Raw genomic sequence first — 16011 nt, 5'->3', positions numbered from 1 at the left:
TAGATGGATATTGCTCTATACAGGCCCGGACTGGCCATAGGGCACACCGGACATATGCCCGGTGGACTGAGGTTGCCGGGCCACATGTCAATATCGGGCCTGACTGACTTCCTGGGCAGCTGCTTGAGCTGGCCCTGCTCATCCGCTGCCGGCCTCTCCGTGGCTGGCTCCGCAGAGAGGGCAGCATCCATATCTATCTGGCCGGGGGCCCCAGTCCCCACCGCCCACTCCCAAGGCATCTGTGCTGCTCCTTGGTTCGGGGCCAATCACCCGGCCTCACCACAGCCAGCTCCGTGGCCGTCTAACTATTCAGCTCAGGGGGCGGAAATGAAGGAGTCAGGTGACCATGAAGGGGGAGGAGCTGCCTGGAGGAATCCCCTTCTAGCCTGACATTGGAAAGGTGTATCTGCAGCTACAGATACCAGGGCCTGGAAAAGACTGCTAAAAAGTAAGTGATGCCAGCCTGCCTCTTTGCAAAAAAAATTTGTTTAACACCTGCATTTACACACAGCATGATGAGAGCACTCAGGTAGTTCAGCATCACTCTTTACTGTGTAAAAGAGACCACTGACCAGACCAAATCATGTTCTCATCATGCTGTGTGTAAATGCAGGTGTAAAACATTGTGTGAGAGAGGGACAGTTCTTGGGCCCAAAGGTGTCCTGCATTTAAAGTGTATATATGATTTTTTTTTCTTTTATCTTTGTAATTGTGGTATATTTAGTACTAGCTGGCTGGGTAAGTTCATTGTTAGCAAAAAAAAATCATACATGCACTTTAAATTCAGGATGCCTTTTGGATTATATTATATATAATTTGGGGTAATATATTTTTAATGTGCCCTAAAATTCACTGTTATCTCTAGCCTGGGTTCACACTAGATGTGGTGCGAATTCACAGCAAATTTGTTGCGGTTTCAGCACTGCATATAAAATCGCAACCTGTCCATGTGAAACAATTGCAGAGTGTATGTTAAGTTAACGACACCCGGCAATTGGTTTGCAAAACGCAGCGCAGTTTGCCAAATGGGATCGCATGGGTGTGAACACCCATGAAATCTGATTCTGGTGTGGACAATAAAGGGTTCTGCACCAGTTTGATGTGAATGCAGTGCGATTTGAGCCATACAAATCCTTGGCTAAAATCGCACCCCAGAGACACCACATGTAATTCACACAGGAGCGTGCTGTGATTCCTGTGCAAAATGTGGTGTCTCACACTGCAGTAGTGTGAACCCGGACTGAAGTCTTAAAGCCAGCTGCAGCATTCCCCTTGGCAGGGGTGAGCTTAGGTGTGTTTCAATCCTAATCTGAACCAGTGGCGGCTGGTGCTCAAAATTTTTGGGGGGCGCAAACAAACTGAAAAAAAAACCCATCAAATCAACGCAGCTACTGTGCCCATCAATTGCAGCCACTGTGCCATCAAATGCAGCCACTGTGCCCATCAATTGCCACCACTGTGCCCATCAATTGCCGCCACTGTGCCATAAATTGCCGCCACTGTGCCCATCAATTGCTGCCAGTGTGCCCATCAATTGCCGCCAGTGTAACCATCAACTGCTGCCAGTGTGCCCATCAACTGCCCCTTCTGTGCCCATCAACTGCCACCAGTGTGCCCATCAACTGTCACTACTGTGCCCACCAATTTCTGCCAGTGTGCATCCCCCAACCGCCACTTACCTGTCTTGGTGGGGCAGCGAGTGGTGATGTCCTCCACGCTCGATGTCTTCTCCCGTCTACTGCTATGATTGGACGCCTGATAGGCGCCGTCCAATCACAGCGCCTGTCGTGTCAGCCAATTAGATGACAGACAGGTAACAGACCCAAGCACCTGATTGGCTGAGAGGCGGTTCAGTGTTAGGAAAGCGAATGACACAATGCTGAGTGAACAGCAAATGCCCAGCATGGCGCCCCGCTATTCATCTTTTTTGGACGCCTATTAGAGCCTATGGCTCTAATCAGGTGCTTTCAAAAAACACCCCCACCACTGTAATTCAGGTGCAGGTGCCTGAAAAGGGGTTAGGCACCTGTATAGGGGGTGGCAGCGGCGACCATAGATAGATTCATTGTTGGTTAAATAACAAACATGTCATGCTTCCCTGATTTGTATTAAAAAAAAAAAAATGGGCTGCTCAGCCTAAAATGCCCGTGCCTATTTTTTGTCCCAGTCCGGGCCTGGCTCTATACATACTGCTTTAGTTGAATGGCATTGTTCTAATAAGCCACTTTAACTGACCACTGTATTCTGTACACTTGGCTGTATATGACATATTCCTAATCACTGCACGCTGTATACTAGGCTGTATATGATATGTTCCTGACCACTGCACTCTGTACACCAGGTTGTATGTGATATGTTCCTGACCACCGCATTCTGTAAATCGGGCTGTATATGACATGTTCCTGACCACTGCATTCTGTAAATCGGGCTGTATATGACATGTTCCTGACCACTGCATTCTGTAAACTGTGCTGTATATGACATGTTCCCGACCACTGCACTCTGTACATTGGGCTGTACATGACATGTTCCTTACCGCTGCACTTTGTACATTGGGCTGTATATGACATGTTCCTGACCACTCCACTCAGTATGCCAGGCTGTATGTGACATGTTCCTAACCACTGCACACTTTTCTATATTGTACAACAGTTGCTGGTTGGTCAATATATTCACTACGTTTATGATGTTCTTCCTGAAGGTAGGCTATGGGCAGGAAAGCATATGTAAGAGAAGAATTTATTTTTTTACAAATGATTGTGCTGAGGTATTTACATGTTTGTTACAATCTCGCTTGTGACACTTGTTTTAAACTCCTCCCACTGTTAGCATAATTTTTGTCACACCCACAATTTGGTGCAGTGCGCATAGCGTGCTGCCTATTTATTTTTCTATGGGTATCCAAGGCTGAACTACACAACTACACCCTATTTTTGCCTGCTTAGCTCATCTGTACTTGCAGTCATATGTAAGTACCCAGAAGTTATTGTGACCAGAACGCGTGATCACTAGGGATGAGCTTCGAGTTCGAGTCCAACCCATGTTCGACTCGAACACCGCCTGTTCGACTCGAACACCGCCTGTTCGACCGTTCATCGAACTGCGAACGTTATGAGCCGTTTGCACCAAATTCAAGTGGTGCGTCACGGCCCATAATTCACTGCGGCATCGCAGTGCATTGCTGGCTGGTGATTGGCCAAGCATGCACTATGACCCGCATGCTTGGCCAATCACAGCGCTGTCTGTACAGAGAGCCGTAATTGGCCAAAGGCAGGGTGGGTTTGGCCAATTATGGCTCAGGGGGTTTAGTACACGCCCCACACTATATAAGGCCGCCTGTGTGGTGGCCTTGTGTAGTGTGTTGCGGCTGCGGAGAGAGATAGACAGAGAGACAGTGTCATTTGATTTAAGTTAGATAGAGTAGGCAGGTGAGTCAGTTAGCTGCATTTACAGTGTATTGTGTATATATATATATATATATATATATATATATATATATATATATATGCATCCTAGGTGTTGTGTGTGTGTATATATATATATTTATGGCCGGAGCCCTATGTCCGATATGGACATAGATAACACTTATAGTAAAGATAATACTTACCATCAGCAATAGACCTGAAAGTGTGGACTTACCATATGAAATGGACCTGAAAGTGTGCCTTGGTCTAATGGCCGGTATGCCAAAATAAGGGGGCATACCCTGGTTTAAGAAATGATTATTCTGTAAGAGAAATGAATGAAATGAATAGTTGAGAAATGCTGTGAAATGGGGATGGGAGGGTGGGTATCGCGCACAGGAAACCGACAAGCACCACAGGTGAGCGGGCTGCTTAAATACCCCCCGGGCTCCTCCCATAAATTCAGGCCACCATACTGGCCTTCCTACATATATATATATATATATATATATATATATATATATATATTGGGACGGTATGCGAGGTGAGATACACGATAATAGGTCCAGACTGGACTTTAAATATCCAGGAAGAGAGCGCAGCAGGGGCTCTGGTTTTGGAGACTCAGGAAGGAATCCTGAGGGGAGCTCTAGCTATTGGACTGTAAGGTTTGCTTTATTGCATGTTTTGTGGGTGATGGGGACCAGCCCCGCACTGTCTAGAGAGGAGACTGTTTGTTTAGTTAGCGCTGGATGGCAAGGATTTACTTTACTGTTTTATTTTTATTTTGCAAACCTCCTTGTAAATAAACCTGGCAACTGCCAGACTTTTAAGAAAGTGCCGTTTGCTGAAGACAATTGCTGGTGTTCTGATCCTATTAATACCACAGGCAGGCAGCTGCAGTATTTACAGTTAGTGTACTGTGTCCTCTGCACAGTGTGCACCTAAAGCTTCCTGAAGACAATTGCTGGTGTTCTGATCCTATTAATACCACAGGCAGGCAGTTGATTCTGCTAGCTGCAGTATAATCATTATATATACACATCCCAGCTTTGTGCAGCTACATCTCACTGCAGGCCATTAGTATGTCTGGAAGGCCAACAAGGAGAGGCAGGCAGTCACAAGCCAATAAAATAGGGCAAGCAGGCAGAGACGGTGCATCCTCATCATCACGTGGCCATGGGACGCGCTTGTCCTTTTTTTCGGCAGCTGGCCGCATTGAGCCGCAACATGCAGAAGAGTGGATGACCAAGCCATCCTCATCCTCCTCATCCTCTCTCACCCAGGCTCAGGGTACTTTGTCTGGCAAAGCAGCTGCCAACGCAGCCTCTTCCCTCGGCTCAATGGCATCAGTCACTCCTTCCCGCCCCACCATGTCCTCCTGAGGAGTCCACCGAACTGTTTGACCACAGTGTTGGGTACATGCTCCAGGAGGATGCCCAGCGTTCTGAAGGCTCGGATGATGGTACCCAGCTAGAGCAAGGCAGTAACGTGAGTCCAGAGAGAGGGGGTGCCCAAGAAGGACAGCAATCTGGCAGTCCTGTTCCCCCAGCTGCAGCATACTACCAGGTTTGCTCCAGTGATAAGGAGGGAGCGGATGATGAGGAAGTCACTGACTCCATGTGGGTGTCTGATAGGAGAGAGGAGAAGGAGGAGGCACATCTCCAACGAGGCAGGATGCCCTCCAGGGGCCAGCTTAAGGGAAGCATACCGACTGCATCACACAGCAGAGCTCCACATGTGCAGGGTGCTGCTGTCTCTGCACGTTATTCCAAAAGTTCTTTGGTAGGGGCCTCTTTTGAGATGAGTGCATCAGATTGCACCGCTGCTATTTGCAACATGTGCCTCAAGCGTATCTCGCGTGGCCAAAACATCACCCACTTGGGCACCACATGCTTGACCAGACATCTTGATATACACCATCTTGATATACACAGGCGTATTTATCTTTATCTGGTGAGTGGGGATCCAGGAGGGGGGCACAGGAAGTCACCATCAATGTGTCACCAGCCCTGCACCTCACACTTGTTGAACTTTATTGATTGCACCTTATTTTGCAATATTTGAACTTTATTGAATGCACTTTTTTTGCACTATATTGGCACTTTGTTACACATGTTGTCATATGACACATATTTGATGCGAGTATATGTACATTTATAATTTAGAGAGGTAGCGCTGAGTATAAATTTTCTGTGGTCATTTTTTGGGGTACTCACCTCGCACTACAGCTGCAGCCCTATTACATATGTACATGTGGGTAAGTGTGTAAATTGTATTTATTCTATAATTTATTTGTAATTTATTTACAATTGTATTTATTCTCCACGGCGCGGGTCGATCTTTATCACTTAGACCTGCCATGCAGTTAGTTGGCAAGCGTACCTAAAAGACCCACACCAAAGAACAAAGCGGACCTCTCCTTGCTTCTCATCAGCTGGGATCTCCAACCCCACTATACCTTCAGTCCTCTCTGAAACCTGCACTGAGAGGAATGAAGGTATAGAATTAGGTGTGTCACAGCCAAGTACTTGCAGGCAATCTGCTATCGGTACACCAGCATCAGATTGTACCAGGCAAATTTCCCTGCCCCAGCTGCTGCACTGCCGAAAGAAGTTCGCTCCCAGCCATCCACATGCCCAGCGGTTGAATGCTAGCCTGGCTAAATTGCTAGCACTTCAACTGCTGCCTTTTCAGTTGGTAGACTCTGCCCCCTTCCGTGAGTTTGTGGAATGTGCGGTTCCTCAGTGGCAGGTTCCCAAACGCCACTTTTTCTCACGGAAGGCTATTCCGGCTCTCTATCGGCATGTGGAAGGCAATGTCTTGGCCTCGTTGGACAGGGCGGTCAGTGGTAAGGTGCATATTATCACTGACTCATGGTCCAGCAGGCACAGACAGGGACATTGCCTATCTTTCACTGCGCACTGGGTGACTCTTCTGGCAGCTGGGAAGGATGCAGTACAGGGTGCAGTAGTGTTGGAAGTTGTTCTGCTACCACGCCTCCAAAATTCTACTAGTGGTGATTCTGCCACACCTCTCTCCTCCACCCCCTCCTCTTCTTCCTCCATGGCCTCTTCCTTGCTGATTTGTCCTTGGAACCAGTGCTGCTCCATAGGCGTTCAAGGGGCTATGCAAGCACGCAGGCAAAAAGATGCCATGCAGTGCTTGAGCTGGTGTGCTTGAGGGACAGGAGCCACAATTAGGCAGAGATTCTGTCAGCTCTGCAGGGGCAGGTTCAGAGGTGGTTGATGCCACGCCAGCTTAAGCCAGGTATGGTGGTTTGCAACAATGGCACCAACCTCCTCTCTGCCCTCCGACAGGGACAACTGACCCATGTGCCCTGTTTGGCTCACGTCCTTAACTTGGTGGTGCAGCGGTTCTTGGGCAGGTACCCGGGCTTACAGGATGTCCTGAGGCAGGCCAGGAAAGTCTGTGCATTTTTGCAGGTCATATAATGCCAGTGCTTGGCTGGCTGACCTCCAAAAGGACTTTAACCTGCCCAAGAACCGCCTAATCTGTGACATGCCCACCAGGTGGAACTCAATGTTGGCCATGCTGCAGCGGCTCCACATGCAGCAGAGGGCCATCAAAGAGTACTTATGCCACTATAGCACCAGGACAGTATCAAGGGAGCTTGTTTTTTTTTTTTCCCCACGCCAGTGGGCTATGATCAGGAAAGCATGCACTGTCCTATGCTTTGCAGCAGGGCTCATTCCTGCGCTCCAATGATAGTGTCTGTGAGGGGTTGCAGTGTTGTGGCAGCAGTGGCTAAGGCCCAATTTTTCTGCCCCTGTTTAACAGGGGCGTGTAATTACAATTTTTGATGCAGTACTTTGCAGCAGGGCTCATTCATGTGCTCCAACTATAGCATCTGTGAGGGGTTGCAGTGTTGTGGCACCAGTGCCTAAGGCCCAATTTTTCTGCCCCTGTTCAACAGGGACATGTAATTACATTTCTTGATCTAATATTTCACAGCAGGGCTCGTTCCTGCGCCCACCAAGAGTAACTGTGAGGGCTTACAGTGTTGTGGCAACACCAACACCTAAGGCCCCAAGTTCTGCAGAGAATATAGGGCAGGCCCCTACTTTCAAACATCCGACTTACAAACGACTCCTACTTGCAAACAGAAGGAGACAACAGGAAGTGAGATGAAATCTACCCCTGGGAAGGGAAATTCTCTCCTGTAAGAGTTAATATGGGAAAAAACGTGTCTCCTCTCCACTGATGCTTTATCACCAAACCTTGTTTCACTAAAAACCCCAAATTTTCAAAAAACATTTCTTATTGGGACAGAAAGTGATGTGAAATCTTCTGAAGAGGTGCACAGACAGCAAAACAAATGTCACAGGGGTGATAACCCTTCCCTATATTTTCCAAAAAGCTTAAAAATAGATTTTTTGGCTGGAGCTACACTTTAAATATGTACCAGTTCAAAATTACAAACAGATTCTACTTACTGTATATACTCGAGTATAGGTCATTCTGAATATAAGCCGAAGCCCCTAATTTACCACAAAAAACTGGGAAAAACATATTGACCCGAGTATAAGCCGAGAGGGAGAAATGCAGCAGCTACTGTGGAAAAGAGGATCAAAAATGCCCATCTGCAGCTGCATGCCTACCTGTGTCCTGTGCAGCCTACCTGTGTCCAGTGCATGCCTCCGTGTGCTGCTCTGCAACCTCCATGTGGCGATCTGCATCCTCCGTGTGCCGCTCTGCATCCACCGATCAGTTTGTCATAATAGCATTCAGCAGCCATTCCACTGTTCAAAAGCCGCGCCTCCGCCTCGTCTGTGATAGGCAGAACACTCTATTTCCCAGCAGTCAGCGGATAGCCTATCACGGACATTCTCTCATCCTCACTCCACGGACGAGGATGAGAGAATGTCCGTGATAGGCTGTACACTGACTGCTGGGAAATTGAGTGTTCTGCCTATCACAGATGAGGGGGAGGTGTGGCTTTTAAACAGTGGAATGGCCACCGTCTGTCTGCATGACACGCTGATCATGTAGGCAGATGGCGATGGCTCGAGTATAAGTCGTGGGGGCACTTTCAGCCTAAAAAAAGGGCTGAAAATCTCGACTTATACATGAGTATATACGGTAACAACAAACATACAGTCCCTGTCTTGTTTGCACTGCCTGTATACTGCTGTTCAGAGTATATAGGGCCTGGGGGCCCCACACCTTTCCTTTTTTAAATTCGGGTGCAGGGTTCCCCTTAATATCCTTAGAAGACCCAAAGGGCCTGGTAATGGACTAGGGGGTACCCATGCCTTTTTTTTTTTTTTCACTGATTTTCATCAATTTTGCTGGGACCCGACATTACATTAAAGCTGCAAGCAGTTTTAAATGACTTTTATTCCTTTACAAATGTCATTTTGTATTGGGACTGTTCTAAGCATGGGAAACGCGCGCCACTTTACAGGCATACTATAGACACCCCCCAGGTACGATATTTAAAGGAATATTTCACTTTTTTTTTTTCATTTTAAGCATCATTAAAATCACTGCTCCCGAAAAAACGGCCGTTTTTAAAACTTTTTTTTGCATTGATACATGTCCCCTGGGGCAGGACCCGGGTCCCCAAACCCTTTTTTTAGGACAATAACTTGCATATTAGCCTTTAAAATTAGCACTTTTGATTTCAAACGTTGGAGTCCCATAAACTTTAATGGGGTTCTAAAGTTCGCGCAAACTTTCGGTCTGTTCGCAGGTTCTGTTGTGAACCGAACCAGGGGGTGTTCGGCTCATCCCTAGTGAGTTAAGGTTCATCTATAAATATTCTAACACCATGCTGTTAAAACAAGAGGTATTGCTTGTCAGTAGGGATGAGCTTCGAGTTCAAGTCGAGCTCATGTTCGACTTGAACATCGGCTGTTCGCCAGTTCTCCGAACAGTGAACAATTTGGGGTCTTCGCGGCAAATTCGAAAGCCACGGAACACCCTTTAAAAGTCTATGGGAGAAATCAAAAGTGCTAATTTTAAAGGCTTATATGCATAGTATTGTCATAAAAAGTGTTTGGGGATCTGGGTCCTGCCCCAGTGGACATGGTTCAAGGCAAAAAAAGTTTTAAAAACGGACGTTTTTCGGGAGCAGTGATTTTAATAATGCTTAAAGTGAAAAATAAGAGTGTAATATTCCTTTAAATTTCGTACCTGGGGGGTGTCTATAGTATGCCTGTAAAGGGGCGCATGTTTCCCGTGTTTAGAACAGTCTGACAGCAAAATTACATTTCAAAGGAAAAAAAGTCATGTAAAACTACTTACGGCTATTAATGAATTGCCGGTCCGACAATACACATAAAAGTTAATTGATAAAAACGGCATGGGAATTCCCCACAGGGGAACCCCAAACCAAAATTAAAAAAAAAAATGTTGTGGGGGGTTCCCCTAAATTCCATACTGGGCCCTTATCCGAGCACGCAACCTGGCAGGCCACAGGAAAAGAGGGGGGGAAGAGAGAGCAGCCCCCCCTCCTGAACCGTACCAGGCCACATGCCCTCAACATTGGGAGTGTGCTTTGGGGTAGCCCCCAAAACATCTTGTCCCCATGTTGATGGGGACAAGGGCCTCATCCCCACAACCCTTGCCCAGTGGTTGTGGGGGTCTGCGGGCGGGGGGCTTATCGGAATCTTGAAGTCCCCTTTAACAAGGGGACTCCCAGATCCCGGCCCTCCCCCCTGTATGAAATGGCCCTACCATTTCACAAAAAAACTGTCAAAAATGTTAAAAATGACAAGAGACAGTTTTTGACAATTCCTTTATTCAAATTCTTCTTCTTTCCTCTATCTTCTATCTTCCTTCGGTTTCTTCCTCCATCTTCTTCTTCTTCTTCTGGTTCTTCCTCCGGTGTTCTCGTCCGGCATCTTCCTCCACGGCGTCTTCTTCCCTTTGTCTTCTCGGGCCGCTCCGCATCCACCATGATGGGAGGCTCCCGCTGTGATGCTTGACCCCGCCCCTCTGACGTCACGGGGAATGCCACAGGGAAGTCTTCGTCAAGTCCCCATGCGTCAGAGGGGGCGGGGTCACCGGTCCTCTGTTATTTAAGAACCGTCAGAAGAGGAGAAGCGTCACACAATGGGAGCCTCCCATCATGGTGGATGCGGAGCGGCCCGAGAAGACGAAGGGAAGAAGATGCCGCGGAGGAAGGTGCCGGACGAGAACACCGGTGGAAGAACCAGAAGAACCAGAAGAAGATGGAGGAAGAAACCGAAGGAAGATAGAAGATAGAAGAAGCATTTAAAAAAAAAGAATTGTCAAAAACTGTCTCGTCATTTTTAACATTTTTGACACTTTTTTTGTGAAATGGTAGGGGTACACTTACCAACTCACACGGGGGGTGGGATCTGGGGGTCCCCTTGTTAAAGGGGGCTTCCAGATTCCGATAAGCCCCCCGCCCGCAGACCCCCACAACCACCGGCCAGGGTTGTGGGGATGAGGCCCTTGTCCTCATCAACATGGGGACAAGGTGTTTTGGGGGGCTACCCCAAAGCACCCTCCCAATGTTGAGGGCATGTGGCCTGGTACAGTTCAGGAGGGGGGGTGCTCTCTCATCCCCGCCTCTTTTCCTGCAGCCTGCCAGGTTGTGTGCTCGGATAAGGGTCTGGTATAGATTGAGGGGGACCCCACGCAATTTTTTTTTATAAATTTTGGCTGGGGTTCCCCTTCATATCCATACCAGACCTGAAGGGCCTGGTATAGAATTTAGGGGGACCCCCCACATCTTTTTTTTTTAAATTTTGGTTTGGGGTTCCTCTGTGGGGAATTCCCATGCCGTTTTTATCAATGAACTTTTATGTGTATTGTCGGACCGGCAATTCATTAATAGCTTCGAGCAGTTTTAACTGACTTTTTTTTTTCCTTTGAAATATCATTTTGCTGTCAGACTGTTCTAAACACGGGAAACATGCACACCTTTACAGGCATACTATAGACACCCCCCAGGTACAAAATTTAAAGGAATATTACACTTTTATTGTTTCACTTTAAGCATTATTAAAATCACTGCTTCTGAAAAAACTGACGTTTTTTAAAACTTTTTTTTGCATTGATCCATGTCCCCTGGGGCAGGACCCAGGTCCCCAAACACTTTTTATGACAATAACTTGCATATAAGCCTTTAAAATGATCACTTTTGATTATTCATGTTCGTGTCCCATAGACTTTAATGGTGTTCACGTATTCGAACAAATTTTTTGCCTGTTCACATGTTCTGGTGCCAACCGAACAGGGGGGGGGGGGGTGTTCGGCTCATCCCTACTTGTCAGTGCTTGTTTTTTTGAATGTTCTTATTATCTGACAGATCACAAGCTAATGTCATAAGGCAGGCAGATCCCCAAGCCATTTACTGTCGATAACGGTTGCACATTGTGAACAGTATTTATTTTTGTTTTTTTATAGAAAGGGATTTGAACAACCAGGGATGATTGCAAAGTGCAGTAACTCATGGCACCAAATGGTTGATTTTTAGAATCTTTTTTTGTATAAAGGTACCCATAGAAGGATCACCACCTACATACCTCCCAACTTTTTAAGATGGGCACGATAAACATCTATTAGCAAAAATATATAGGCATAGGACACCCCTGCCATGATCCCTTAATGGAGAATTATACGGAAAAAAAAGATTGGTTAAAAAAAGTGTTTTTTTAAATTTTTTTACCACTACTATTTCTTTATACTGGCTTTTGAAATTTACAAATGCAGCAATTTAGAAATTGTATGAAAAGTTTAGCACTGGGAAACACTTTTTGAAAGATGAAAAGTGCATTTTATATACAACTGTACAGATCAGACCAAAATGATCTCAATTAAGGAAAGAGGGACAGAGGGACAGTTGGGAGTTATGACCACCTGACCTGATTGGAATACAATCCTCATAGTCATACAGATGTTTACCTTCAGATTGAATCAGATTCTTCCAGCACAGTAGTTTGGGAAAAAAGTTTTGACCAAATCACTTTTGTTTCCCCAAATTAAAACAGTGTCACATTTGAGTGGAGGTGCTGTCTGTGTGCACTGTGGCAATCCAAGCAGGAAGAAAAATACCAAAAGGCAGACCTTCTTTTATAAATCTCTGCTCTTAGAAGGAAACCACTGGTGTAATTTATATAAGTTTTACATTTTCTATTAAAATACAGCAAATTTACTCTTTGTGCGCTTTGTGCATTTAACGTGTGTAACATGCATAGGTGCATGGGCACTAGCACAAGCTCACAACAGCCTTGTGACTTTATTAAAGTTAAACCCATTTAATATAATTCATTATGCAAAATACACTTTCTGAAACCTAGCTGTCTGTAACATTTACTTGGGTCATTGTTGTATTATAGTGTGAATGTATGTGATATATTAACACATTTTGTTTGTGTCTTTCAGTTTTAGGCTGTGCTAACTGCAATTTATTGTTAAGAGATCTCTCCGGTAAAGTCACCTCGCCATGTTACCCTGATTTGTATCCGAACAGCCAGGATTGCAATTGGACAATCATTTCCCCAGTGGGATTTATCATTCGGGTAACATTTTTGGACTTTGATATTGAAGAAGCTCAGAACTGCATGTATGACTATGTTTCAATATACAATGGAGAGACCACATCAAAATTCTGTGGAACCACAGCTAAAGATTTAACATTTAACTCAACTGGGAATGAGATGACAATAGGTTTTGTAAGTGACTTTAGTATCCAGAAGAAAGGCTTCAAGGCAATATATACACAGCGTAAGTAGAAATTTGCTCATTTTAGGAATAGTGATGAAAAGTAACACTAACTAACACAATTACATAAAAGTGTAATGCAGGAATGATCCTCTCCCTTGGACTCATAGTTAGTTCTATGAGTCCAAGGGAAAGGATCATAGAATTAACTATGAAAGGAAAGGATAATAATTTTCCAAAGAACATAAAGTGATTTGGATTTTGGGAAACTGGCTCACATTATGGTTTTGTTGGTATGGCTGTATAGAATGTTTCTTTCAAATTTACCTTCCTGTGAAATGTTGACCTTAAAGTGGTTCTAAAGGTTCGTTCTCTTTTCCTTTAAAATAATAAACACATTTCTAAAACATTAGCAGCGCTAGTGCAAAAATAGCAAATATTTAAAAATATCAATGAAATTGCTTAAGAGTCCACTTAAACAAAGTATCAAATGGTGATCCACTCAGTGAAAGTCCATTAAGAAAAGGCAGGTGAGTATAAACTAGACGATCGTGGAAGAAAATATTATCAGCGATCCCAAGTCTCCATCACCACACCACTTGTGCCACAGCTCCGTAGGTAATCCACTTACCAGACCCTGGTGATTAACACGCTTAAAATCAAAGGGATAATCGCTGTTCACTGGACACTTCATCTGTATTTTGCTCATTGCAAGCAATAGATAAAAAAATTCCACCTAGCGTAATCCAGTACAACAATTATTTATTAATTTAAAATTATCTCACAAAAAAAACCCCACAATGTTTGCATAATATAAGGGCATGTAACATCAATACTATGTCAGTTGTGCATTCTCCTCTAATCTCTCACCACTCCCGCGGTGTTCCCGGGAAGGACAGACGAGGATAAGCCGACTCTGTAGGTTAAAAACACCCAAACATAGAATTAATTAAAATCTAAAAACACTCTAATAATAGTCAGGCATTACAATAGTATCATTTTATATTCTAAGATATATTAAAATTGAAAACTCTATTAAAAAAACAATTAAAAATCGCTAATAAAACAATTTAGATCTAACTCCACGTTCATACCCCTCGGACTTAGTGTGTCAGTCAAATATATCCATTTCGTCTCACATTTGGACAATTCTCTGACTTTATTACAACCCCGCCAAACTGGGTGCAATTTCTCTACGCCCCAGAACTTTAGTCCTGAGGGGTCTCCTTTGTGTTTAATCTTAAAATGCATTGAGACACTGTGGTCCTTATACCCTATTTTAATGTTGTTGATGTGTTTGGACACCCGTTTACCTAAAGTTTGTTTGGTGCGTCCGATATACATCAGATTGCACAGACATTGAAGTGCATATACCACATGTGTGGTCATGCATGAAATAAAATCCTTAATTTTGAACACTTTTGAGTTAGCTGTCGATTGAAATTCCGTTACGCCTCTCAGTCTGGTATGGACTTGTCTGCACGATATACACCTACCGCATGCAAAGAAACCCGGGTTATCCCAAAACATAGATGCTTGGTCGGGGGATCCAAGATTTTTTTTCACAATCTTGTCACCAAATGATTGTCCCTTTCTGTAAATAAAAATTAGCTCTTCCGGATTGACTTTGGTTAAAATTTTATCGGCGGTCAATAATGGCCAGTATTTTTTGAAAATTGTTTCCACTTCGCTATACTGGGCATGGAACCCACTGATAGAACCCCATTCGTGTTGGTATTGGTTTGTTTTGGCCTATCGATCAGACAATTATCTTGCGGTATATTGTGTATTTCGTCTATCGTTTTATCCAAAACATCCACTCTATACCCTTTCTCTACAAAGCATTTTTTTAGAATTTGCACTTGATCCAAATAGTCATTATCTTGTGTGCAGTTCCGCCGTACTCTTGTAAACTGCCTCTTAGGATATTTTTAAGCCATGTGGGATGGTGCCCACTATGTATTGATAAATAACTATTGCGATCGCTAGGTTGAAAAAACATTTTGTAGTCACCTGTTGGTTATTTAACATCACCGTGACATCCAGATAGTTTACTGATTCACAACTCCATTTGCATTCCAGTTTAATATTGTTTGTATTATTATTAAGATCAATAATAAATGATTCTAAAGAAGATTCCACACCCGCTCATATAAAAAACAGATCATCAATAAATCTTTTTTTTTAAAAAAAATAACTCTTCTGTTGTCTGTGTATATAGATTTGTCTTCCCAGACACTCATAAATAGGTTAGCTAGCGATGGTGCAAACTTGGCGCTCATTGCTACACCTTTAATCTGCGTATAATATTTACCAGCATACCAGAAATAGTTATGGCTTAAGCAATAGTCCAAAGCGATCCCTAAAAACGTAATTTGTGCAAATGGTAGATTGTCTCTCTTGCTTAAAGCCCAATTCAAGGCTAATAAGGCATCATCGTGATTTATCACTGTATAATGATGCTACATTGGCCGTAACTAAAAACACATCTTTGGCATCTGGGATGTTCAGACCTTTCAGGAGCTGTAGGAATTGTCTTGTATCCTTCAAATATGCTCTTGTTTCCTCCACACTTTTTTGTAAAAAAGTGTCCAGATACTGGCTCACTCGGGCCGATACCGAATTAATACTATTCACTATCGGTCTGGCAGGTGGATTGTAAGGATCTTTATGAACCTTAGGTAATGTGTACAAAGTTGGTACACGACTAAAGCTTGGAACCAAATACCTTTTTTCTTTTTTATTCAATATTCTCGTATTATATCCATATTCCACCAAATTTATCAGGTCTTTCCGATAGTCATTAGTGGGATCTTTGGTTAATTGCATATAAGTGCTTTTATCGGATAACATATCCGCCAGTTGAGAGTGATAATAGGAACTATCTAAGATCACCACACCTCCACCCTTATCTGCGGGTCTTATAATAACATTTTTCCTCGTTTCA

General features: G+C 44.2%; 1 protein-coding gene across 3 annotated transcripts in view; it reads left to right on the top strand.

Moving 5' to 3' along the window:
• LOC141133523 (adhesion G-protein coupled receptor G6-like) overlaps positions 1-16011 on the top strand; it is a 287556-nt gene that overhangs the window by 123032 nt on the left and 148513 nt on the right. For all 3 annotated transcript variants that reach the window (XM_073622952.1, XM_073622954.1, XM_073622953.1), the window contains exon 3: positions 12786-13127. In XM_073622952.1, the coding sequence (XP_073479053.1) occupies positions 12786-13127 (342 nt within the window). The remainder of the gene's footprint in view (positions 1-12785; positions 13128-16011) is intronic.

The sequence above is a fragment of the Aquarana catesbeiana genome, linkage group LG03 (assembly GCF_042186555.1).
Source record: "Aquarana catesbeiana isolate 2022-GZ linkage group LG03, ASM4218655v1, whole genome shotgun sequence".
In the NCBI taxonomy this organism is placed as follows: domain Eukaryota; kingdom Metazoa; phylum Chordata; class Amphibia; order Anura; family Ranidae; genus Aquarana; species Aquarana catesbeiana.
The sequence above is the reverse complement of the archived record's forward strand: the minus strand, read 5'-3'. Positions and strand labels throughout refer to the sequence as shown.